Below are 25,276 nucleotides of genomic sequence, written 5' to 3'. Positions count from 1 at the left end.
TCTGCCGTTTATGCATTTCCTCCCCACCAGACACCCATAGGGTGGTTGCGCGCTGGCGTTGGCTGTTGGCCGCAGCGGCGCGGCCCAGATGGAGCGCTAGGTCCTAGGTAGTAGAGGAAAAAGAGAAGACGAGACACGGAGGCTAAAAAAAAAGGACAAGACATGGATCGAGAGACAGAGACCGAGAGGGCTAAGACGGGACGGGGAGGGAGGGAAGCGTGGGAAGCTCCCACGCTCTCCTCAAGGCGGAACCGAAAAGCCGTCAGCACTAGTGCGCGTTGGACACACCGGCCGGCCGGTCTATGCAAAGCTGAACTCCATCGAACACATCAGCACCCGGAGAATGGAACAGAGTGATTACCTACCTTACCTTACCATGCGTGCCATGCTATCCCACCCGCGCCGCGTGCCGCATGCGAAGACGGAGACGGGGGGGGGGGGGGGCTGCTTAGCCACGCAACGCAGCTCTTTCGCGTACCGCCAACGGTTCTCCGGCTTTGGGGGGCTGGGCTGGTCTGCCAGCAACGGACACACATCTACGGTGTAAGTCTTGAGTCCTTGCCCACACCTAACCCCCCTCCCCCCATCCCGCGCGCGAGTGCGCGAAGCGAAACGAGCATCTGGCATCCTGCGACTTCTACTCCGTACTCTTTTCTTTTTCTTCACTTTTGGTGACTGCGCCGCGGCGGCTGCTACGGTGGGTACGTTAGCCGACCGATGCAAGCACGGCGCTCCAAAATGGATGGCTCTGCGCCTGCAGCGTTTATCTAGATGAGCTCTTTTTATCCCCTTCCATGCGTGGGCAGTGCCGCGGATGTGTTCCTTCTTGAGGGTAGCTTTGCGCTCGATGGATGGCACGTTACAAATCGGGGTGTGTATGTGTGATCATGGCAAGCATGGCATGGCGGCATGGCCCCCAAGAATAAGGTACAACCAACAGGGCTGGGGATCTATGACGACGATGGTGAAAGCTTTGGCGGCGCGAGGCGGCCATCTTACTGCTTTGGACCTTGGAGAGTTGGATGGAATGGAAAGGTCTACTGCCTGGTAGGTAGGCAGGTTGCCTTTTCGCGGCTGAGGCTCTCTGTGCCGGCATTTACGCTCTCTCTGCTGCGCTACTGTACGCCGCCTCGTGTTCCAGCATAGGATGCAGCCCTCCAGGTCTTACTTTCTCCCCTTGGCTTCTACTGATGACGATGTTCTTCAATGAATATGTTCAATGTAAGGGGCTTGTCGGACTCAGATTCTATCTTGAATGATAGTCTGACAGCCTTACGCAAGTGTGGTTCGTATTCCTCCATAGCTGAGTGCTAGCCTGGACGTCCAACACGCCACAGCCCTACCGAGATCGTGGTTGATGAAAGGTAGGATCGCGGACCTAGAAGCTGAAGACGGACCACGGCTCTGGAACACTCTGCTTCTTTGAAGGAAGGGGGCAAAACTGCACTTACAAGCTGTCACGCGTCGTTGGGAACAGCAGGGGGTGGAATCCAGCCGGAATCCTTCTCGGAGGAAGAACGCCACGGTAAGCAGCTACGTAAGCCGGTTCTCTCGGTCCAGCGGGTGATTTTGGATGCTTACTTGGTACGTTCCAAGTCGTCACGGCGCGGTGTCGGCATTGCCATTTTCCTAGTCCGGGATCCGGACCGCGCTGGGTTGCGGGACCGGATTTGGTGTGGATCAAGAGGTCCGGCGGAACCGGGTGGTCGCTGTCGCGGAGGGGCCGAGGCCACCCCGACCGGAGAGCCGACGGACAGGCATACTTCAGGTGCGACTACCTACCTTGTATTTACCTACCTTGTATTTACCTACCTTGTATTCAAGGTATCTTATGGAAGGCACCGAAGCAGATGATACCTGCCCACCGACCTTACTTGTTTCTCTCCCTACCTAAGGCAGGTAGTTATTGTGAGGAAAAGGCGTCCAGCTGTCAAACGATCAAGCGAACGAACCGGATATCTCTATCAAAAACTGCCTTGAAGCTCCCCAAAGAGCGAATGTTGAGATAATGACCACATGCTGCTGGTAGGTGAGGAACAAAGCGATAGAAATGGCCTGTGCCTGATGATTCGGCGGTTTCGGTGTACAGGGGCCCGCAAATCTCAAAAGTGAATGCAAGGAACGAGCAATACGAGGGATCTATATCTGCTGGTTACGGGTGGCCTGTAAGGCATTCCATCGTTTGTCGATGGGATCAGCTCGTGATTGGGCATCGCCGTCTCCAATATACAGCTATTGAGGGGCCAAGGTGGGATCATGCTGAGTCGTGTTCAGAGGGGAGATGTTGTGACACCATTGGTGTTCTCCCGGTTGGGCTGTCATGAGTCCGGCGATCAACAAAAGGATGCCCTGGGCTATATCTGTAAAGTTTGCGAAACATGTTTTGATGAGTATGTTTCCCCGGCGATGATCGAGAGCCAAGGATCGCTGCCCGGGTCGAAACAGGTTGGCTGTTGGCTGACTGTACACTTCCGTTCAGTCCCAATTCCAGCCTGGTTCTCCGAGGAACACCTAGAATCAGGGTCTCTTCCTACCAGTGAACCCCCAAAAACGGGAGGTCCCCTGCTAAGAATCCGGCGACGAAACCCCACCAGCAGCACTGCCGACCTCTAGGTGCCTGGCTCCGTCCGCTAAGATACACCGCAGACGTGCATCTGACATCTCTGATAGGACGAACAGGACGGGTAGCTCTTGGAAGCCTGCGCCCGCACCCCGCTTCCCTCTGCAAGCTGAGCCATCCTCCATCGCACAAAGCCCGCGCCGTTGGCAACAAGCGCCTGTGTGATACGAGAGAACGAGATGGCAACCTGCCTTACCTTGGATAGTTTAGAAAGGGGGAAATTCTCTTTGCCAATTATCCATCTCCCATATCATCTGTTAGGCCAGCATATGCCTTACCTTCCATTGCCCTTCTTGCTCCCTCTTTCACCCATTCATCGCCGTTCGATCCGCATCCGGAGCTTGTTTACACTGCCCGCTTACAACCCACCAAAAAAGAGGCACCCTGAGCTGAGCTGAGCTGAGTAGAGGACCGCTTCGCTACGTCATATCATTAAGGCCAATCCTCGAACATCACATCAGCAAATACAGTCAGCATACAAACCCGACTTCATCTCGACCCAATTCCCCACTCTCTTTTCTCTCCTTCCTCTTAATCACCTGGCATACGATATTCCATACCCTGAAGCAGCGCCAGACAGCAATCATGGAGTCTTTTGGAGCTCTCAAGCGGCGGACGACCGAGATACTCCAGTCTCTCCCGCAGAACCTACCCAATATGCCCAATGTCAAGAGGCCGTCTCTGTCCAGCGGCACCGGCCCTAAGCCCATGAAGGGCACATGGGAACGAATCGACGTCCCGCCTCTCGCCCGCTCCTCCCACACTGTCAACGTCGTCAACGGCTCCGCCTACGTCTTTGGCGGCGAGGTCAACCCCCGCGAACCCGTCGACAACGACGTCCACGTTATCAGGCTTCCCTATAACAGCGCCGGTGCCGACTACTACAAGATCAAGTCTGCCCCAGCAAAGCAGTATACCCCGCCCGCCGACCCCGAGCCCACCACGACGCAGACGGAGGAGAAGATTGACGACGAGAAGCCTGAGGCGTCCGGCGACGACGTCGAGGAGAAGGCTGCTCTGAAGCAACAGCTCCTCGACGAGGTGTCTCTCGCCTCACCAGGCGTCGCCGGAGAAGAAGGAGAAGAATACTCGTCCCTCAGAGCTGGCGAGCAGACCACAAGTGCGCCTACGGCGGCAGACAAAGGCAAAGGCCCCGCCCTACCCGAACCCCCCCTCCTCGGCGACGTCCCGGGCCCCCGCGTCGGCCATGCCACCGCCGTCATCGGCAGCCGCATCTTCCTCTACGGCGGCCGTGGCGGCCCAGACATGACACCCCTCGAGGAGGCCGGCCGCGTCTGGGTCTTTGACACCCGCACAAACTCCTGGTCCTTCCTCGACCCCGTACCGCCCGCCCCCGGCGTCACCAACCTCCCCATGCCCTCCCCGCGCAGCTACCACTCCGCCGCCGCCACCGACCGCCCGCGCGACTTCGCCCCCAAGCACGCCCGCGCAAAGCAAACCTGGCGCGCCTGGGCCCAGGGCGACAGCGCCGACGTCGGCATCCCCCAGGCGCCCATCATAGGCCACGCCGCGGCCAACGCCACGGACGAGGAGGACGACGGCTACGGCACCTTCTTCGTTCACGCAGGCTGCCTCGCCAACGGGGAACGCACAAACGACCTCTGGGCCTTTGACGTGCGGAGCCGGGTGTGGAGCCAGCTACCCTCGGCGCCCGGCCCCGCGCGCGGCGGCGCCGCCATCACCGTCAGCAAGAGCCGGCTGTTCCGCTTCGGCGGGTACGACGGCAAGGGCGAAATCGGCGGCCAGCTCGACTTCATTCACCTCGAGATGGACACCTTTGACGACGGCGTCTCCAAGGGCGAGATCGCCGTCCACGGCCGCGGCGGCTGGCAGAGCATCGCCCAGGGCGCGGGCGCAACCCCCGGCACCGGTGCCGGTGAGCAGGAGATCCACCTCGTCCCGGGCCAAACATGGCCCGGCCACCGCAGCGTAGCGGGTCTCGAGGCCGTCACAGTCGGCGCAGGCCGGGAGTACCTCCTCCTCATCATGGGCGAGCGCGAGCCCAGCGCGGACGGCCATGCCGGCGCCGGCGCAATGTGGGACGACGTGTGGGCGTTCCAGGTCCCGCCGCTCGGCATGACGGCCGCCAGCGTGCGCGACGCCATGTTGCAGGCCATTGGCCGTCCCACGGGCGAGGGCAAGTGGACGAGGCTGTCGATGGAGCCGTACGACGACGATAACGACGACGGCCAGCCCGCGCCGCGCGGGTGGTTTGCGGCGGCGGCCATGGGAGACGTGGAGGAGGCTGGCGTCGTTGTCTGGGGAGGATTGAGCTCCGAAAACAAGAGACTGCGGGATGGCTGGATCCTGAGGATCCCCGAGTGAGATGGCCAAGTTTCAAATTGCATATAAACTGCATACAGTTGATGGATGTTTTTTTTTTTTGTTTTTTTTTTTCCCCAAGGTTCATATATCGAACAGAGCAGATTTCGAGCAGCAACTCAATAGCAAATGGTGAATGAAGAAAAACTCATCACGTTTTAACAGGTTAAAGGAAAAATTGGGAAATTAGGCAGATATCCGCGGTCTCCGGGGGGGGGCAAAGGAACAGAAGACAAATGAATCTCTAAACCGATCCCATGCATTCCGAATACAGCACATTTGTGTTTTATATACAAGCCGGACTCCCACCGGCTCTATTCCATTTCGCTTTGGGCCCCATTTCGTGGGCTTATCCCGAACGTACGCGCGTGCGTCAAGGTTGTTCTCCTCGCATATCCCCGTTCGTCCGCTGCTCTCTCTCTCTCTCTCTCTCTCTCTCTCTCTCTCTCTCTCTCTCTGTGTGTCATCACACTACTTTTCTTACAAATCGCTCCGCGTCACCTCGGGGCCCCATGGCTCGGAGGTGAGGTTGGTCAGACCCTTTGAGTTTTCGCAGGTTTGGCGACCGCTCTTAATGGGGCCGGGCTTGGGGACCTGGGCGGCGGCGGAACCACCGGTGGCGGCGGCGGTGGCCTTGAGGGCGTCGAGGAGCTGGACGGTCGTCTCGGGGGTGAGGTCCTCGTAGTAGTCGTCGTTGATCTGGACCATAGGGGCGTTGACACAGGCGCCGAGGCACTCGACCTCGAGGAGGGTGAAGAGGCCGTCCTTTGTGGTCTCGCCTTGCTTGATGCCGAGGTGGTCGATGATGGCCTTGACGATTACGTCGGAGCCGACGCCGCCAAGTTGGCAGGGGGTCTGTTTCTCAAAGTGTCAGCGACAATGCATTTTTCTGCTTGAAATGTGTGACATCGGTCCAAAGATTCCCGTAGGCACTGGGTATATCAAAGACGTCGCCTTCCAGCCATAGCCTGACAGCGGGGCCTTCGGAGAATGCCAATTGTATGATCGAGCGGAGATATCGCAAATGAATGGCGGACTCACAGTTGTGCAGGCCTGGATGAAGTACTTTCCGACGGGAGTGCGGTTGTACATGGTGTAGAAGGATGCGACTTCGTAGACGCGCTGGGGGGGCATCTCGAGCATGCGGGCGACCTCGTTCATGACGCTGATGCTGGTGAAGCCGTGCTGGCGCTGGCCGAGGTCGAGGATGGGCATGACGGCAGCCTTCTTGTATTGCGGCGGGTAGCGCTTCAGGATCTCGTCGATGACGGCCTCATTCTCCTTGGTGAACTTGAAGGGGACATCGGCGTTGTTTTTCGGGGAGTCGCGGTGCTGATCGGAAAGAAGAGCGTTAGCAATTGACTCGGAATACACGATCTAGTTGTAGTAGTTTCTGGATATCGGAGAGCCCTCGAGGCATTGCTACAAGGACAATTGACGTCGGAAAGCGAGGCGGCTTACCACTTGGAGGGTGTCGCTGGGGCGGACGGCTGTGAGGGAGAAGGCGCGGAACTGAGGCCTCGCCGCCCGACACGTTGCCGAGCGGAGGGCTGATCTGAAGAGGAGAGGAGAGAGTCTGGAGGCCATGGCGAGGGACGGTGGGTGGCTGCTCAATTGGCGATGGCGGCGAGAGGGCGAGGGGGACAGGCGACGCTGGGCTTTGAGATATTGCGGATATGTGCTGTTCGTTTAGATTCGGGAGGTTCAAAAGTCGTGAGCTCTGCTTGGATAATGGATCGCTGTGATTGGCCGGACCGGCTACTAAGTGCTTAGGTAATGCTCTGGGTCTGTGGAGGTATAGGAGGCAAAAGGTCGACGAGTAAGCGTCATTGAGACTTGCATAACTTACACAATTCAATCATGATATGGATTATGCTGGGGCCCACCTTTTCCTTGGCTGGGCCATTTGGCGACTGCTTGTTCAATCCTTGGGATGCAACTTCTCAGCGTCTTTATCTCTACATAAGCTGAACCAGGAATCCGTCAACTGTGTACGAGTTTCCGCACCAAGCAACAATGCGACAGGCACCAACTTCAGAGGCCTTTGTAGTAAATGGTGCAGCCTTTGATTGAGTTATGGCTCTCGATTGGCGTTTCTCTGGCCAGGATGGAAGCAATGAACTCCCTACCCGATACTTCGTAGTTCCCAATACGGGGGAATAATGTGTTGACGGCCTGTGGTTAATTCTTCTACCCTTCACCCAGTATCAAGCAGACTGAAACCTATAAAAGTATGACCGATCGCCTTGGCGAGCTTACCCAGTCATGACGTGGCTTCCAATGCCACCGGCATAGTCAGCTATCTCAGCTCTTGCGGGTACTTATTCGCTGCGGTCTAGCCTGGGCAATTGACCAAAGACCCCAGCATAACAGCGATGAGGCAAGCTAATTGAAGCCGACAGAAGGCTGGCGTACTACTAAGGAAACAATAAGCACCTAAAACATACCCCATCTCTTGCAGACGCTGCCAATGTCACACAGCCGAACCTCTACCTCGGAGAGAGGCGGCTCCAAAGCAAGACGTTGGCCGTCTCTGGATTAGTCTGCTTATAAAGATGGAGAAGCTGTCAAAATCACCCAGAATGTCTGTTGGAACGGCGGCGATTGGCCAATGCAAGGTTGACTCCAGCCTCAAAACTCGTGCGACCATAATCTTGGGGTACTCGTAGTCGCAGATCCAATGATTCGATTGAGAGTATCCCCATTTGACGAGACGTCTAGTTTAAGCTCGCCAAGAGATACACACAAGAGAGGGCGCAACGGTATCCGCTTCTGTCCGCTTACAAGGTCAATGAATGACATCAAGTGGAACACCTGGAAGATCTCGCGCACGTTCTTCGCCATTCCGGCAGTGGATTGCCCAATTGTGGCCCTATCTACCCCAGCGTCCGAGACAACTCACTGCAGAACTGAGAGCTCTGGTCTCTAACAGAGACAAGAAAGCACAACTCGCTGTATCTCGGTGTTTTGGACAAGCGAGTCTCCGGGCCTGGACTGCCTGGGATCGGTTGGTACCCTCCTCTTCCAGAGTCTTTGGCCGCGATTCGTCCTAGACCTTTATCAGACAAGAGTGAGTGGGTGTGGCACCCAATCGCGAAGTTGAACGAAATGGAAACCCTTTCAGGAAATAAGACGTGTCGTCGGCCGTCCGGTCTTTACGCCGTGCTTTGCTCCTCCTCAACCCCCAATTTTTCCGGTAGCTCGTACTACTGCGTACGGGTTACCCGCCATGCCTCGGTTCTTCTGCCATCTTCCCCAGCTTTGCCCAGACGCATAGCTCAGAACCCCCGCATCGACAGGGGTCTGATGCGGAGATCTAGCGTCACGAAGCCTGGAGGTGCTTCCCCCCCAGGTTTAGATGCATCACTTGTAATCCAAGGTCTCGCCGGAAAGGACCCGGCCATTGGCCGATAGGAGCGCGGGGGGTCAATTATCTGGGGTTTCGTCTGGAGCTCCTTCGCCTGGAAGGGGATCCGTAGGCATGCAGTGATAATGAGACTAGAGAGAAATCCACTTTGGAATTGCCGTCTTCCCCGTCTCCTCATGGTCCTGGTGGTATTTATTTCAACTGGGCGTCTGCCGGCTGCTACCTGGCTTGGTCCCTCTTTCCTTGTAGACAAGAAAAAGACGAAGACAGATTCTCTCTGTGATAAGACAAACTGTAAGTTGCGGGTCCTATCCTTTCTCTCACAGAGACACCCCTCACGATCACTGACTCAATCAAGTTCAGTAATATCATATTCTTTTTTTTCCAAACTGACGAGCCGCGGCCAAAACAAGGACTGGGATCACCAGAGAAGCTCAGAACCTTATTGCAGCAAGTCCCTTCAAACAACGGCGTCCGTTCGTCTTGCGTCCCGCATCCGGGGAGAGCTTCATATCACGCTCGAATCTATAAAATAAAATAAAAAACGACAGACCTGCCTCACAAACGCCACGCTTCGTTCAGAATTATATCCTTATCTTCTTCTAGGGTAATAATTTTCTCTTGAAGACCCGCCCAGCGACAAGCCATCGTTTGAACAAAACCACACATCTCTACTCCAACATGCCAATCGAATCACGGTGGTCGGAGCCCATTCCGAACTGCTCGCTGCAGACATGGATCTTCGGCTCCTCCAACGCTTCCCTCTCCGATCGCAAAGCATTCTATGACGCCGACAGACCAGAAACCCACTTCCTGACCTTCTCCGACTACCGCCTCGTGGCGAAGCAAATCGCCCTCGGCCTACAAGCGGCGGGCCTCAAGCCCGGCGACCGCGTCCTCCTCTTCTCGGGCAACAACCTCTTCTTCCCCGTCGTATTCCTCGGCGTCCTCATGGCCGGCGGCATCTTCACGGGCGCCAACCCGACCTTTGTGCCCCGCGAACTGGCCTACCAGCTCAAGGACAGCGGCGCAACCTTCATGGTCGCCGCCGAGGGCAGCCTTGACACAGCCCTCGAGGCGGCCAAGGAGGTCTCCATGCCCGCCAGCAATGTCTTCGTCTTCGACACCACAGTGCCCGGATCCAGCGCGCCCGAGAAGCCCGCGCGGGGCGGCGCCCGTCACTGGACGGAGCTCATCGCCCCGCGGGCGCGGGCCGAGACGTTCGAGTGGGTCGAGCCGGCCGACGCCCGCACGACAACGTGCTGCCTGAACTACAGCTCCGGCACGACGGGCGTGCCCAAGGGCGTCGAGATCTCCCACTACAGCTACGTCGCCAACGGCACCGGCGTCGTAAAAGTCGCGGCGCTCGAGCCGGACCACGAGGCCACTGTCGCCCGCTCCGTCGGCCTCTGCTTCCTGCCCCTCTATCACGCCTACGCGCAGACGTACTTTGTCGCCAACTTTGCCAAGCAGGGGATCCCCGTCTACATCATGACCGGCTTCGACTTTGTCAAGATGCTCACCTACATCCAAAAGTACCGCGTCACGCAGCTCGTCAGCGTGCCCCCGATCCTCGTCGCCCTCACAAAACACCCCATCACATCCAAGTTCGACCTCAGCAGCCTCGAGACCGTCGGCTCCGGCGCCGCGCCCCTTGCTGCCGACGTGGCCCGCCAAACAGAGCGCATCCTCAAGAAGCAGGACCTCATCGTCCGCCAGGGCTGGGGCATGACCGAGGTCACCTGCACGGCCATGACGTGGGATCCGAACCGCCTGATCCGCAGCGCCTCCGTTGGCGAACTCATGCCCAATTGCCAGGGGAAGCTCGTCAACCCTGAGACCGGTAAGGAGGTCACCGAGGCAAAGGTCCCCGGCGAGCTCCTGATCACGGGCCCGACTGTCATGCGGGGGTACTGGCGTAACCCCAAGGCCACCAACGAGACCATCGTCACCGATGCTCAAGGCAACCGCTGGCTGCGGACCGGCGATATTGCCTACATCGAGGAATATAGCACGGGCGGTCTCTTCCACATCGTCGACCGCATGAAAGAGCTCATCAAAGTCAAGGGCAACCAGGTGGCCCCAGCTGAGCTGGAAGCATTGCTTCTTGAGCGTCCAGACGTGGCCGATGTTGCCGTCATCGGGGTTACCATTGACGGAGAAGAGTTGCCGAGGGCATATATCGTCCGGTCAGCTGATACTAATGCTTCTGAGGAGGAGATTGCAGAATGGTTGGCTGGTCGGGTCGCTAAGCATAAGCGACTCAAAGGCGGTGTGTCGTTTACCGACGTGATTCCCAAGAACCCCGTAAGTCTTGTTCTACTATTGCTTGTGTGAGAATTAGCCTAACAGTGTAAACCAGTCTGGTAAGATCTTGAGAAAGATTCTTAGAGAAAAGGCCAAGAAAGAAGTTGGCGACTCGATTGCAAAGCTATAGAAAGAGGATTATTGACAAGAGGTACTGTTCCTATTATGGAGGGGCACTCACAGGTGAAGATGGTTTACATAGTTTCAAAGTGACATGACTACTAAGGAAGAAACAAAGTCACCAACCTCCAAGTGGCTCCCCATTGGGAACTTCCGATAATGTTACATAAATTCGTCTATAACGTTCCACTGACTAGAGCTATCTTTCGCCCACCTTCCGAATATGTGACTCACTTGAAGTGAGCAATAGGGTATCGTCCATACTGTACAGAACCCTTCCGTTGCTAAACAACCGCGAACTCCCTGCCCCCCTTGTTACTTTAACGAGAGCGTGCACAAATTATGCCGCCCTCCTCTATCCCTCAATGCAGGATAAAGAACGATGAAAAAACCGACCAAACTTGCCAAATAGCGAAAAACCCAATGACGCCTTGCCTGATGCCAATGCTTATGAAGCTCGATGCTGGAAATCATGATCTTCGACAGTGTTAAGATGACACCTCGATCAACCCTTTCGGCTTCGACGTGACCGAAGTGACCTTTTATTCCAGCCCCACAAGCGTCCCCAATCTTTGTAGACAGGACCGATACCCTTGAGAAAGCGCTTGGCGTAGACCTTGTCTCTCTTAGCAACCCATGACCGTGTTGGTGGTTGTCCGTACTATGATCCAACTGCCAGACACGAATCGAGAACAGAGTCAAGGGAGCTCATGTCTTGAGGCTCTGCACCTTCCCACCAGGGCTCCGAGTCAATGTCCATTGCATCGACATGGCCGTTGGGTAGCTGCTCTGTGATGACCGGTTTGATATCAGAAGCTTCCTTCTTGGCTCCAGGAGGTTCGAGGCCTGGTAGCCAGGTGTAGTCGTGCCAATTCTCGAGCTCTCCTTCACGGTAGCCATACGATATGGCCGTATTTATGATCGGGAACTGCGCCAAGCCGCTATCAGCCATCTCCAAGGCAATGCGTACGTCCGCCATGCCAAGGGGTCCACGCTCGCTTGCTGCCTTCGACTCAATAGGTAGAAGGCCGCTCTTATCGCGTGTGAGGTCACCCCGAAGGGCAGCGTCCTCCTCCTTGACGAGCTGGTGTCGGTACTTGTGGGTTTGGATCCATTGGGTTCCTGCTCCGAATCCAGCAGTGGCGCCTTCTCCTGGGCCATTGCTCTTCGTCTTGGCAAATATGGCGGCCAGTGATTCCTTGATGAATGTTTCGGTCGCGACTGTCATAAAATGTGGCGCATCCTGAACGTGACCACTAGTAAGTCCTGCCTCGTAGCAGAACGGCAGCATTCTGCCTTCGACTACAGGGGCATCGGGGAACTCGCCAGACTCCCCAGCCAAGGGTTGCGCAAAGCGCTTGCGTATCTCCAAATCGAAGTCTTCAACTCAGTCAGCACTCGACCTTTACCAGTAAGCCAAGGTTCCACTCACTCATCTTGTTTATACCACCAATGCCTCCTGCGCTTGGTGGTACGTCGGCGGGTTTGGGCTGTCGTCGATGGTGATCCATGAACACATTGGAGAGGCTCTCGTAGGGGTCGAACTGATGAACCTCGACGTTAGCATATCGAACTTTAACGAGCTTGAGACGTGTACTAACGTCATTTCCGACCAAATCCTTGATACGCCGACGATCTTTGGTGGGCAACTGCATCACATCGCCCTTAAGGCGACGCTCCGCCGCATCTCCAGATACAGGCTTACTGCCGACGGGTGCGGTGGGCTTGTCGTTGGCGCTGACCCAAGGGGCGAGCCCCTGGTCGGGCATCTCCCTTGTGACATTGCCGTATATTGCAGCAATTAGCTGATTATGGAGGTGTTCCTTTTCGCCATTGGGGGATGTGAGGATGGGATCGATTCGTTCTGAGTACTCGGTCTGATTCAATCGACCTAGGAGCGGATGTTAGCTTGCGAGTGATGATTGCGCGGATATCCGGAGTTGCTTACCGATGAGAAACTCTGTGGTTGACTCCTTGTAGATGACCCATGCTTCCGGGCCGATGGCCTGCTTCAAGGCGGTATAAAGCGGCTCAAGGTCAATGCGGGCAGGTATGATCTGACTTGTTTTGGCGGCTTTGAGAGAGCCCGGAGGTTGGACAGTGATGGACTTGGTGGAAAGTGTCGGCGTGGAAAGATTTACTGATGGGCGGCTGCTCAAGGCCGCGGGGTCGATGTCGGGCATTGCGACACGGGATGCCAGACAGGCAGATCACGTCGTCGAGCGTATTAGTGGAGCTGAGCGACAGTCGCGTGCAGCAGCAGCGGCGGCGGGCAGGACTCGGCGCAAGGCGGAAAAGATGTTCATGAGTAGCATAGAACGAAGGAGGGCGACAATGCGATCGCGAATTCGGTACTATCTCGATGAACGGGGCATGTTGTGGGCGCAGGCGTGATGACGAAGGTCGGAGGTGATGTCCAGTGGTTGGGTCCGGCTCCGTTTCGTACAGTGGAGGAAGACGGGATGCGATTGAGAGGTGCTGCACTGCTTTGTCGATGAAATTTTGCCGAACTGTCTGACGACGAAAGCCAGGGGAGGGCCGAGCCTGGGGAAGAAGTAGCGGGGACCACAATGTAGTATGTGAGTTGGCAGGGCACAAGGGTTCAGAATACATCCGCAGGCGCTCTGACCACTCCGTCGTGAGCCCCTGTAGGCTGCTTGCAATTGGCATCAGCAACACTATGAGCCTGTGAGGTCGCGTCCGGCGCGTCTCTCTCAGCGGGCTGTAATGCTGCGAGTACAACAACGAAATCAATGCGATATATGACAACGACCGGCGCATGTTCTGCTCCTCACCTCGAGCTTAACCTCATTTTCTCCACTAGCCGTGGCAGCCCACTCAAGAAGGCTTCACCTTGTCTTTGAACCTCGAGGTGGTCAGTGTTCGGCAATGCCATCATGTCCGCCAACCGCGAGCATCGCATTGCCGGTGCCGTCGACAGCCTAATCGCACACTTGGTACCCAACGACCCTCACGAGGACGATGCTGCAGCCCAGGAAAGACACGACAACTGTTTTGAGCTGGTCAAGTCAATACTGGATGCGTAAGTCTTAAACCCATTTGCGAATTGTCGAGCATCTCTCGGCCACTTGTATGCCATGTCGCTGACCGGTCAACCTCTAGCCCCGCGTCCCCCGCCATCTCCTCCGACGTTAACCACGCCTCCGATCTGATCAAGCGGAAGCTCATACAGAGCAACCCAAGCCAAGCGCTGCGCTTCTCAAACCTCTACACCCGTCTTCTCTCCTTACCAGTCTTGGGCCAGAAATGGGCTATCCTCTACCTCCTCTATCAGCTCGGTGACTCCCCCGATCCAAGCGAGCCGCTGCCCCTCGTACCACCGAAACCTCCACAAACGCAGCGCGACCCGTTCAGGAAACATGAACGAGAACGATCGTCCAAGAACTCTACACCGATATCGAGGCAAGAAGAAGAGCAGTTCGACGATGCTTTTGCGCCAGAGGGATTGAAGAACTTTCCCCCAAATCACAATAAGAACAGCAAGTCTATTGACGAAAGAGAGAAGGACTCAGAAAAGGAAAAGGAGAAGGCGGCAGATGGCGCTAAAACGGACAAGCGACAAGTGAACTTGAAGTCCACCTTGCTGGCTGATAATTACGTCGAGATCGACCCTTCCGAGACGGTGCTCTTACGGGATCTTCCCTTTACTCTCCAAGGATTATCTTCGACTACCTTGCCTTTCTCGCGGCCTGACACCATCACCTTACCCCCAACGTTACCATCTCCGATCATCTCTCTCCTCCACACGGTAGCCGAGCCGTCTTTGTTATACCGACGTCTCGATGTTTTTGTCAAGTCCCCCGCACAGGGCTTGCTGAGACAAAGTATTCGAGCCGCCATAGGCGGGGAGTTGCGGTCTTATCTCAGCCTCGTTGCCACTCTGGAGGGTCAAATTCGCAAAGCCTTGTCTTCCCTAGACGAATCCGCTCCAAGAGGTGGCATTGGAAAGGCAGGCGTCACATTGAAGAGATGTGTAGTATGGACGCGGGAAGCTACGATGGGGCTGCGGCTTATGAGCCTCATTGCCGAAGAGTCAGAAAGTAAAAGAGGCGGACAACTCATCTCCCTCGTACACGGATTTTCTTCTTCGCACGGTGACCCCATGGTTGCAGCATTTGCCGAACGCCTACTCGTGCATGTCACACGCCCTTTTTACGATATCCTGCGTCGGTGGATATACGATGGCGAGCTACTCGACCCATTCTGCGAGTTCTTTGTCAAAGAACAGAAGCAAACGGACGAGCCAAAGACGGGCGGAAACAGTGTGTGGGAAGATAAGTACGAAATCGACAAGGATATGGTCCCAAGTATTATCACTCAAGACTTTGCTCAAAAGGTCTTCCTCATTGGCAAATCTCTCAACTTTATCAGACACAGTTGCGGTGACTCTCAGTGGGTCGAAGACTACTCCAAGGCGGCCTCGAAGGAATTGCGCTATGGCGACACGGCAACCCTCGAGGCTTGGATTGATGAGGCATATAAGACGACCATGAAGCGTCTCATAGACCTCATGGCCAACAAATTCCACCTTTTTGAGCATCTGCAGGCGTTGAAGAATTACATTCTGCTGGGACAAGGCGACTTTATCGCCCTTCTTATGGAATCTCTCGCCGCGAACCTCGATCGTCCTGCCGGCGCACAGTACAGGCATACTTTGACGGCTCAGTTGGAACACGCCATTCGCGGGTCCAACGCGCAGTACGACTCGCCTGAAGTCCTTCGCCGCCTTGACGCCCGAATGCTTCAGCTATCCCATGGCGATATTGGCTGGGATTGTTTTACATTGGAGTACAAGGTTGATGCTCCGGTCGACGTTGTCGTGACCGACTGGGGCAACCGCCAATATCTGAAGGTATTCAACTTTCTATGGCGCATCAAGCGTGTCGAATTTGCCCTCGCCTCTACTTGGCGCAAGTGTATGACAGGTTCACGTGGGGTGCTTCAGAATTCCGACCCCATCGTTGTGCAAACGTGGAAATCAACGCGCGGCATTCTTGCAGAGATGATTCACTTCATTGGCCAGCTACAATACTACATCTTGTTCGAAGTCATCGAGTCGTCCTGGAACGAGCTTCAGAAACGGATACATCGCGAGGGCTGTACCCTCGACGACCTCATCAAAGCACATACTCGATACCTCAACGACATTACTCACAAAGGCCTCCTAGGCGCGCGGCGTAGCGTCCGACACGCTGATATAGCCACTGGCGAAGACGACCGCACCTCATACCTGTCTCAGCTCGGTGACCTCCTGCGCGCCATGCTCAGCTACCGCGACTCCGTCGACGGCCTCTACAGCTGGAGCGTGTCCGACTTTACACGGCGGCAGGAGGCCGACGTGATGCGCATCTCCACCCGCGGGCCGCGCCACCAAAAGAAGGAATCTATGCCGGGAGGAGATGGCGAGGACGAGAACCCGGCCGTCGCGTCAGAATTCCCCGTCCTGCAGGACCGTCTGCGCCAGCTCGGCGCCACGTTCCGCACCCGCCTCCAAATCCTGCTGGGCGACCTCGCGTACCAGCCGGACGTTGACATGCGTTTCCTCGGTGTCGCCATGAATTTCAACGATGTCTATCAGCCCTCGCGAAGGAAGACAAAGACCACGTCGACGGCCTCTGCAAACACTTCGAGGGCTTGAAGTGTGGAAATCGTGAGAACGAGACATGGGAAAGCTGAATAGAAAAGTTTTGGGGCCAAAAAGGGAACTGGCATTGGATCCGAATCAAAGCTGAACATTAGGACACGGCCCAGATGGAATGAGAACGAACGCCCAAAGTGAGTGCCATTTGACCGGCCCCACACCCGCAACGTGATCTCGATCGCGCGAAAAACGTCGCATTCCCGACTCCAGTGTCAGAGTCAGTACGGAGTATTTGATTCTTAGAGGGAAGCTTTGGGGGCCAAGCGAGGCATTCGGGGTTCGGGGGGGGGGGGGGGGGGCCTCCGGGGGAAAAGAAAAGCGGCCCCGGGGTTTGGGGGGGGGGGGCGACGCCCCGGGGGGGGGGGGGGGGGGGGGGAAGAGGGGGGGGGGGGGGGGGTGTGTTGTGGTGGGGGGGGGGGGTGGGGGGGGGGGGGGGGGGGGGGGGGGGGGGGGGGGGGGGGGGGGGGGGCTTCCAGGGCTAAGACAACATGGCCACGCGATTTCGCGGAGTCGGCGCAAGCTCCGCGGGAGGAAGGTGGGAGGTGAACAAGGCGGTGGGTGGGGAGAAATTCCACGTTTCCCGTCCGCGCAATGGTAAAGAGACATTTAGAATTAGGGCGTTTGCGGCTTTTGCATACCTGGGTGGGCGGATGGGAAAGGCAGAGAACCCGATACTTGATTGGAGCTTTTACGTAGAAGTAAACTGCAGAGAAGCCTCTCATGAATGATGAACCATCTTACCTACCCATCCTCACGACAACTTGTCACGTTGCAATGAACCGTCCTTTACAAGGCTGTTCTTCTACCCTGTGAGGTTCGTCAAGGGCCACAGCAACGTCCAGTTCACAGACGATGTAGATAGGCTAAGACAGGCAAACGGCAATCACACTTGAACATTTGGGACCTTGAGTGAATTTTTAATGAAAAGTTCATAACTATCATGCCATTTCGTCATGGAATCATGAGCCAAAAAAGATTGCAACCTTCCCAATGACAAAGGGAACAGGCGCAGTCTGGCCAGGAGATGATCTATCTGATCCTTGGGTGAACACGTATAATACGGTTACCATGCAGAATTTCCTCACAAGAGAAGAAACATGTAAAAAAAGACAACAACCATACCCAGGGCTATGAATGCGCTCGAAGGCACAGCACAAAAGAAAAGCCCGTTTCCATTCCTCCTCTCCCAATCGCCAGCCGATACTCTGACAAAATTACTCAAATGTACATGTTGCGATGCACGCGCAATGCAGCCCGGAGCCTCCGTTTCCCATCGAAGCCTTTTTGGTACCGTCATTGTCCTATGGTGCTGTGAACCAGAGACCCAGAAGAAACCGCGTGTTTCGAGTCTCTCTAAAGCCCGGTGTTTTTCCTGGTTCCCGTTTTTGTTTTCGTACTCGACGCCAAGGTTGTTGCCGAGACGGTGCCTACTCAGACACGTCTCCCAGAATCCATATCTAGTCTATACACGAAAGTCTCGTGGCGGCCGCAGCCATGGCATGAAAAAATGCTCAACAGTTGATGAGCCATGCCACCGAGCCGCCAAACTTTCCAACTTTCTTTTTCGAAACAAATATTCTCTGGCGATGCTTTGCAAGCGAGTGCCCGCGTATAGGCATGCCAAGAGGATTGACGCCAAGACTCGTTCGCGAAGTCGAACAGTTTGAAATCGTGATATGCCGCAGAACATACGACCAAAGAGGAAGGTCATAATAGTCTCCACAGCAGATAGTGCTGAACTCGCCAAAAGGCTGAACCGTAGCATCGTGATTTCGTAAGGTGTACGCCGCCGTAATAAAGTAAATTCTGATGGCCATCAAAGACTGCGAGACACGTGCTCGCCTTCCAACGCCATCTTCCAGAATTCCAATTCGAATTCGCCGTATCCACTGCAAGGGAGATCCAGCCAGAATCGATCAATCAAGACAATGCGTTCAAGAACTCCACGCGCTCTACAAATCCAGAGCCGTGAGTAAAAGTCCAAGCCGAGAAAGAAGGCATGTTTATGTGACGGACGTGTCTAGACGTCCATCATTTCTGTGTCCTCGTCCACCAAGGTGGGAAGGGTGGTTGACTCGCTAGGTCCCCAGACACCTTCGAAGACAGTCGCAGCTGATCTGCGACGTTCGGCGACCCACGACATCGCCGTAGTGGTCAGTAATTGTTGAATGGTGGGTCGCTCGCCAGGCTCGGGTCTGACCATCCAGCGGACGATTTGATCGAGTGAGCTGGGGTGGAAAGGGTCGCTCATAAAATCCGGAGGGGATCTGAGCTCGGTGCGCTTTCGTGTAATGAAAGGGCTGCTTTCGTCGTCCATGACCACGTTCACCCGAGTTGGGGCGATTCCCGAATGCAGGCTGATATCCGGAGCACTGGTCTGACCGAGGAGTGGGTCGTCCAGCGATTGCATAGTAGGAACACCAGCGGCATCTCGGTATGAACTAGTCGTAGTGGTGGCGCTGAAGGTCAAGCTAGGAACTTCGGACAAGTCACCAGAGCGAAGAGCAATCCAAGTAGGGCCGTTGTCGGGGAGAACGACGTTGGCAGCCATCTCAATCAGAATGAGACCGAGTGAGAAAATATCCGCAGGCTTGTTGAAATCGCCGCGAAGGATTTCAGGACCAATGTACTCTCTGTCTCCCTCGGCGTCGACGCCCTTGGCAGCAGGCCACTCGGTAGCCAGGCCAAAGTCACCAATTTTAAGGATACCCTCAAATGTGATGAGAATGTTCGCCGGCTTCAGGTCGAGATGAATAAAACCAGCTTCGTGAATGCTTTGAAGACCCTATCTCGAAGTCAGTCGTCAGTCGTCACAAACACAAGGCAATCTTTACTCACCAAGCCAATGTCGTGGATAACCTTCCAAATACGGAAGTCATCCAGTCGGCCTTTGCGACCAACATTGCTCAAGAACTTGTCCAAGGTGCCTTCGTCGCAGTATTCGGTTTGGATGTAAAGGTATTGGTTGTATTCCCAGCTGTCGACGTAGTGGACAACGTGGTCTGCGTGTGTCAGGGCCTGAAGTGCGTGCACTTCCCTCAGCTTGGCCAGACGATCCTTGGGTCCAGTGAATTGGCGGCGTGCCTTCTTCACGGCGTAAATACGATCGGGCTCGGGACTCTCGCGAGGGTTCTTCGTCGGAGTTCCACTAAAGACAGAGAGGAACGAGGCACGGGAGTATCCGTTCTTGACCACGCGGTAGACGGAAGAGAACTCTCCCTTGCCAATCATCTCGACCTTGTCAAAGCGCGAATAGAGTGAGTCTTCGACATCGCCGCCACCACGACCGGCATTGACGGGGGTCATGAGGTGTGTCGAAGTGCTTTGGAAGGACTCTCGCCCGGATGGAGTAACCGGGGTAGTAGTGCTCCGCGTTGACTCGGCTGGATTCGAGATTGACAGGCAGCTGGCATCGGGAAGAACAACGTGAGATGAGGGAGTCCTCGGAGAGCGCTGTTCCACAGGGCTAGCTATATGGTGAGGAGTAATCTTAGCCAAAATGTCCTTTTGATAATCACAATCCGTTGTGCTGGTACAAAGTCGGGTCCGCAATGGCGAAGGAGCACTAAACCCCCTTCCAGACCTCGATCGACCAAAAGATGGCAAAGAAAGACGCTGCGTAGGAGACAGTCCATCGGTAAGAGAGCTAGTTGAACCGGGCGGAGAACTCGGTAGGGGGCAACTGGCACTCTTGTCGTCGGACCGCTCCTGAGCGGTATACATACCAGTAGATTCTCTGGAGATCATCGGCCGCACAGCTGACATGGGAGGTGGAAGTGACCTCTTGGCGCTGGGGCTTTCGATGCTCTGCTCACTCAAGTTGCTCAAGCTGGGAGTGAGCCCCTTGCTCGGTGTGAGTCCATGTTTCGTAGGAGTAGGAGGGGCGTCGATGTCAGCCCCGAGGCCAGTGTTGAAGTTGGTGTCGAGGGAGAATTTCTTATCATCATCCAGACTCAAGACACTTCCTCGGCGTGCATGGCGCGATCCAAGCCTTTGGAAGATGCCCAGACCCTTTCCGGGATTGCCACCGAAGGTGCTGCGTGACGGGGCACCGGGGGCCACGAACGGAGTTGAAGGCATGCCGCCAAAAGAGTAACGGTTGTTCTTCTTGATGGCGCTTCCAGGAGGAGGCGGGAAGGTGGCGAAACCGTTGGTAGGCTTCTTGCAAGGCGTATCAGGCATCGTGAGCTTATTGTCTTCCTCGGGGTTGCGGTTAACCTTCGAAACGAGGCCTGTAGACATGAAAGCTCCCGCCCATGGCTTAGCCGCCTTGAAAGGTGTGACAGTCTCATTCTCCTCCTGCATGAAGAGTGGTCGAGATGAACCGTAAGGCATCGACTTGGCGAAGTTGAGAGGAGCTCGTGGCTTTTCAAAGACGTAAGGAGGAGGCATGCTGTTGTTCTGCTCCTCGAGACTGTTGCCGGACGTCGAGGTCACCAACGTCTTTGACAGCGGATGAGGCTGATGTGAAGACCGCTCAACGGGATGGGCAGAGGGATTGGGCAAAGGCCCGTTCGAATTGAAAGGGCTGTCCCGAGGAAGCTGAGGAGGGAGGAATTGATCCATCGATAGGCGGGGTCGGTTCTTGACGTTGGGAGTCGAGAAATCTCCGCTCATCTGAGCCAAGTGGCTCGCGCCAGACTTACGTCCCCACGAACTCCGATCGTGCTGTCTCTGCTGAAGCGTTGAACGTCGTAGAGAGCCAGTTCTTCTCGGAATCTGAGGCGGGGTAGGCGATGGGATTGGCTCTCTGGGGGCAGGAACGCTTGGCGAGCCAAAGAGCTCGTACTCTCGCTCACGGTTCGCCTCGTCGTGAATGTCAAAGTTGGTCTTGCTCGGCGTGTTGCTGGTGTTGTCGAAAATGGTGAAATCAGATGTGTTTTGACCAAAGCTTGAAATACCGTGTAAACTTCTTCGCTTCGCGACTGGGCTACCTAGCGACGCCTGATCCAAATTCATGATCGCGTCGCTGCGCTTGAGAGCGCCCGATCCCGGTGCTCCTTGCGAATCGCCCTGACTTTCCAGATGCTTGAAAATATTCGACTGTTGAGCGTGGCCGGATACGTCGAGATGAAGGCTATGGCGTGATGATTTTTGGAGGGACGATCGGGAACGTGGGCTCTGTTGTGCAGAAGACTGGTTATTTTCCTGGCCCGAGGCCTCCGAGCTTGAAGATGAGGAAGGAGTGGAATTTACCCCCGAGTCTGTTGTAGCGTTGAGCGCGCGTTTGAGGGGGGATTTAGGCGATGTCCTTAATCGAGTCGCTGGCCTCGAGGGGCTGCCGGTTGCCTTTGCTGATTTTGCCGAGCGTAGAGAGAGCCGAACACTGGGACGAAAGGGTGTGGCAAGAGTTGGCGGAGAGCTAAAGGGCGTCGTCGAGGTCATGGAAGGAGGGAGCCCCGCTGGTGTATGGCTTTGGAAATCCCCAAAGTTGATGTTGTTGTGGCTGCTGCTAGGAGGCGTAGGGGTAGGAGTGTATCGTCGGCAGGGCGATTGTTCTTGCACAGGCGTATGAGAACCGCTGTGTGAGCTCTCTGAGCTGGGGGAACTCGTACGCGCCAGGCTGAACTTTGAAGGTGATCGGGAAAGAGACCTTCGCAGGCTCCGGACTGAGGATGCGAGCACGTCTACATGGTGGACGTGCGTGGGGCTAGGAACAGTGAGTGTTCCGCCACTGCTATTGGAGAACGACATGGTGAAGGTGTTCTTGGTGTCGTAATGATTGGTTGTCTTTCTTTGGTTTTGTTGTTGGTCGCTGTCGAAATACAAAGAAGAGCAAATTCACTTGTAGGAAGTGATGTGATTGTGTAGGCGGTAGGTGTGCTCAGCAAGCAATGAATCAATCCTTGTTCCAAACAATCTGTCGCTGGTATTCGTCGTCGTATACTGTTCCGCTGATGAACCTATGGTGTTGGTAGGTGGTAGAGCAAAGCGCGGTCGATGGTGATATGCCGTAGGTGTTGAGGTGAGGGCTAGGTAGAGCGCGTGTGGTGTTCTGCCGTTCCGTGGACGATCGGAGGGATGCTGACTAGGACGACGAGAAGTGAGGGCAGCAGTGCCGGGTGCGCGGAGGGTAGGCAGTACGGAGTAGTGTCGTCGTTGTTTTCGTGGGGTTTATCCCAAGATGGTGATAGGACTGGACGTGTGTTTAAGGGTCCAAGGTGTGTGTATGTGCCAGTACGGGTTACACGTGGACGAGGCGAAGTGGCCTGGTCAGCCGGAAAGGGCGCCCTCGTTCTTGGTGTGATGATGGGTGTGGACGCGATGTTGCAGAAAAGAAGGCTGAAAGAAAAGGAGGAAGAAGAGGGTCCTGGCAGGAGGACAAGACGAGGCGAGGCCAGAGTAGGTAGGACCGTAACGTAAGGTAGGCGTAGGCAGGCAGAGAAAGAAGGGACGGGACGGGAGCGCAAGTGCGTCTACTGCATGGCGCTAAGGTCTGAGGGGGATGGTTTGGACAAGTCGAGCGAGCAGGAACGTTCAGGTATGCGTCTTGCTTCGCATCTTCATTCCGCTTCAGTTGGCGATTCGTGATCGGCAGAGGACCTTGTCAAGTCATCGCATGAAGGGACGGTACCGGTAGATGGATGGGCTTCTTGTTGCGTCCCGTCGTCTGATGAGAGGCGCGCGCGCGAGAGTGGCGAAACGATAAGACCCTGGGGGAAAGGTAAGGTAGGGTGAGTTTTGTCGGGAAGGGGACCAAAAACTTGGAAACGCGGCAAGGAGATGGACGCAACGAAACGCACAAAACGGGAAGGGGATAGAAGGAGTTGTGAGGGTAGGAGAGAGGTAGGCGCAAATAGAATTCGGGGAAGAGGAGGATGCGCGGTGAGTGTGTGCGTCGGGTTGTGTGCGTCAAGAGCGAGCGGGTGGGTGAAGTGGGTGGTGGTTGGGTTGCGGGTTTGCGGGTGTAAGTGCGAAAGGTGCAGCAGCGCAGCGCAAGACAGCGCGAGCCGAGTGGGTTTGCGTGGGACACTTAGGAAGATGGGAGAGACCACGACCAGGCAGGTAGGTAATGGGTGAATGAATGGTCGATGCAGGCGGGTGGGCAGGCAGGAATGGCACGCCCAAGCCGGGGGATCGCAGTCAGGATGGAGACGTTCCTTGCCAAGGTACCTTAGCTTTAGGTACTGTTAAAGGTACTGTAGGTGGTGAAGGCGAAACTTGACTGGTCTCTCTGGAACGGGAGTGAGAAAGGGCGTGCAGATGTGGACACCGAGAAACTTGGGAAGTTGCTGCTTCTTTTTCGCGATGGCGCGCGTGGCGTGTGTTGTTTACAATATTTCCCAAAGCAGCTAGACCTGCACGTGATTACGCGACTCAAAGTGGATCCGGTCTGTTAGAGCAAGACCGCAGCTGAAGCCGTTTAGGAAGCCACAAGGTCGCAAATGCAGGTCCCGGAGTGGGCAAAGAAGAAAGAAAAGAAAAGAAAAACAAAATCTCATCACCAGGCTCTAGACATGCAGCGTCTCAACTGAAGAATCTCGAGGCTGCAAACTTGTCTTGCTTCTTCGTGATGATGGCCAACTCTGGGCCCGGGTCTGTTTCTCTTGTCCTTCATTATCATGCCCACCCACTAACTACTAGTCACAAGCCAACAAACACACAGATCCACGACCTCTTTCTAACCCTGACATCACTAAACCCAACTTACCCAACGGTCTGGCATCCAAAAGACGCCAGGGGACCCCCCAAGATTGGGCCGGGGGGATGCCTTTTTGGAGGTTTACAAGCATCGTCTATTGGTTGAGTCCTTCCATCTACCTGCAGGGTCCCGCCCACGCGTCTGAAGTCTCCTGCAGCCCGAACCTCACCAGACTCCAGACAGAGGAAAATATGGGCAAGACAACGAGGGAGATCAACACGCTCTGGAGACGTATTGGACAATCAAGCCTGGCGCACTGCGAGAATGCACAATGTGCGGGACTGATCCATATCCATCTCGTCTAAGCGTCCACACCGCACCGTCCAACCAAGACCAGACGAGGCTTGCGCTCCTCCCTCTTACACGGAATTCTTCTTAGTTCTGAGGCATCCATCTCTTCTTCCTCCGGGACGGCCTCGCGCCTATTCGCCTCGTCCAAGATCCAGCTTGCCAGGCCCGACATGCAGTCACACACTCTGCAGTAGTCGCTGCAGTGCCAAAGGGGGGGCCCTTCCCCTTGGTCTCATAGCCACGACTTAACTGCCACTTGTTCACTCTAGACTCCATCGACACGCAGCAGAAGCCAGGAACGCTTCTTTTCTTTTCTTCTTTTTCTTTCCAACTCGTCATTCTCGGGCTGTACAAGATTATCTGCGTCTCGGACACGAGTGACCACATTGGCGAGCCGCCTGTCGCGCAGCGGGAAAAGGTGGGCTCATCATCAAAATAGAAAAGACGGCTGACCCATGGCTGATGGAGCCAGGCCACTAAACAAACGCGACAAGCCACAGCCGGGAACCAAAACAAAACAAAAACACCAAAACAAATACTTCGTCAACACAACCTCGAGGTACCTCGCCGCAAGTACCTTACCTTACACTCCTATACGCACACACACTTCGCAGTAGGTACACAACTCGTCGTCATCGCTGGACCGTCATGGCCACCACACTGGCACACACACACACACACACACACACACACAGGCCGACAGCCATCAACCTTGCCTCACCAATTATTGCCTTCCCAGCTGTCCGGTCCATTCATCATGCAGCATGCCTATAGTTCAATATTCCCAACATATCGGCCAGGCTCTCCACAGTATCGCTCGCAGCTTCCGATCTCAATGGGGAAAGCAGCAAGGTCAGCGATTGATTGCGCCTGATATTACGATTTCATGCCTGTGACCGCGTCATCTCGCTTCACTGAAAGTCT

At 55.5% G+C, this 25,276-nt stretch overlaps 6 protein-coding genes across 6 annotated transcripts; 3 read left to right on the top strand and 3 right to left on the bottom strand.

Moving 5' to 3' along the window:
- Window positions 1–3,205: 3,205 nt before the first annotated feature.
- Window positions 3,206–4,966, top strand: CABS01_05846 (kelch domain-containing protein; the record flags this gene model as incomplete). Its single annotated transcript, XM_060539214.1, has 1 exon — window positions 3,206–4,966. One exon carries the CDS (start codon window positions 3,206–3,208, stop codon window positions 4,964–4,966), a length of 1,761 nt encoding a protein of 586 aa, XP_060404609.1.
- Window positions 4,967–5,443: 477 nt separating this feature from the next.
- Window positions 5,444–6,550, bottom strand: CABS01_05845 (NADH-ubiquinone oxidoreductase 24 kDa subunit; the record flags this gene model as incomplete). The annotated part of the gene is made up of 3 exons (XM_060539213.1): window positions 5,444–5,818; window positions 6,005–6,295; window positions 6,425–6,550. 3 exons carry the CDS (start codon window positions 6,548–6,550, stop codon window positions 5,444–5,446), a joined length of 792 nt encoding a protein of 263 aa, XP_060404608.1.
- Window positions 6,551–9,011: 2,461 nt separating this feature from the next.
- CABS01_05844 (AMP-binding enzyme) lies at window positions 9,012–10,767 on the top strand (the record flags this gene model as incomplete). The annotated part of the gene is made up of 2 exons (XM_060539212.1): window positions 9,012–10,637; window positions 10,693–10,767. The coding sequence occupies 2 exons, from the start codon at window positions 9,012–9,014 to the stop codon at window positions 10,765–10,767; spliced, it is 1,701 nt and encodes a 566-aa protein (XP_060404607.1).
- A 651-nt stretch (window positions 10,768–11,418) lies between these two features.
- Window positions 11,419–12,940, bottom strand: CABS01_05843 (uncharacterized protein; the record flags this gene model as incomplete). Its single annotated transcript, XM_060539211.1, has 3 exons — window positions 11,419–12,137; window positions 12,190–12,648; window positions 12,706–12,940. 3 exons carry the CDS (start codon window positions 12,938–12,940, stop codon window positions 11,419–11,421), a joined length of 1,413 nt encoding a protein of 470 aa, XP_060404606.1.
- Window positions 12,941–13,654: 714 nt separating this feature from the next.
- On the top strand, window positions 13,655–16,416 carry CABS01_05842 (Spc97/Spc98 family protein; the record flags this gene model as incomplete). The annotated part of the gene is made up of 2 exons (XM_060539210.1): window positions 13,655–13,800; window positions 13,881–16,416. 2 exons carry the CDS (start codon window positions 13,655–13,657, stop codon window positions 16,414–16,416), a joined length of 2,682 nt encoding a protein of 893 aa, XP_060404605.1.
- A 2,023-nt stretch (window positions 16,417–18,439) lies between these two features.
- CABS01_05841 (uncharacterized protein) lies at window positions 18,440–22,113 on the bottom strand (the record flags this gene model as incomplete). Its single annotated transcript, XM_060539209.1, has 2 exons — window positions 18,440–19,204; window positions 19,258–22,113. 2 exons carry the CDS (start codon window positions 22,111–22,113, stop codon window positions 18,440–18,442), a joined length of 3,621 nt encoding a protein of 1,206 aa, XP_060404604.1.
- Window positions 22,114–25,276: the final 3,163 nt, after the last annotated feature.

The sequence above is a fragment of the Colletotrichum abscissum genome, assembly GCF_030869225.1.
Source record: "Colletotrichum abscissum strain IMI 504890 chromosome Unknown Scaffold_12.1, whole genome shotgun sequence".
Lineage (NCBI taxonomy): Eukaryota > Fungi > Ascomycota > Sordariomycetes > Glomerellales > Glomerellaceae > Colletotrichum > Colletotrichum abscissum.
This window is presented reverse-complemented; position numbering and strand designations above follow the sequence as displayed.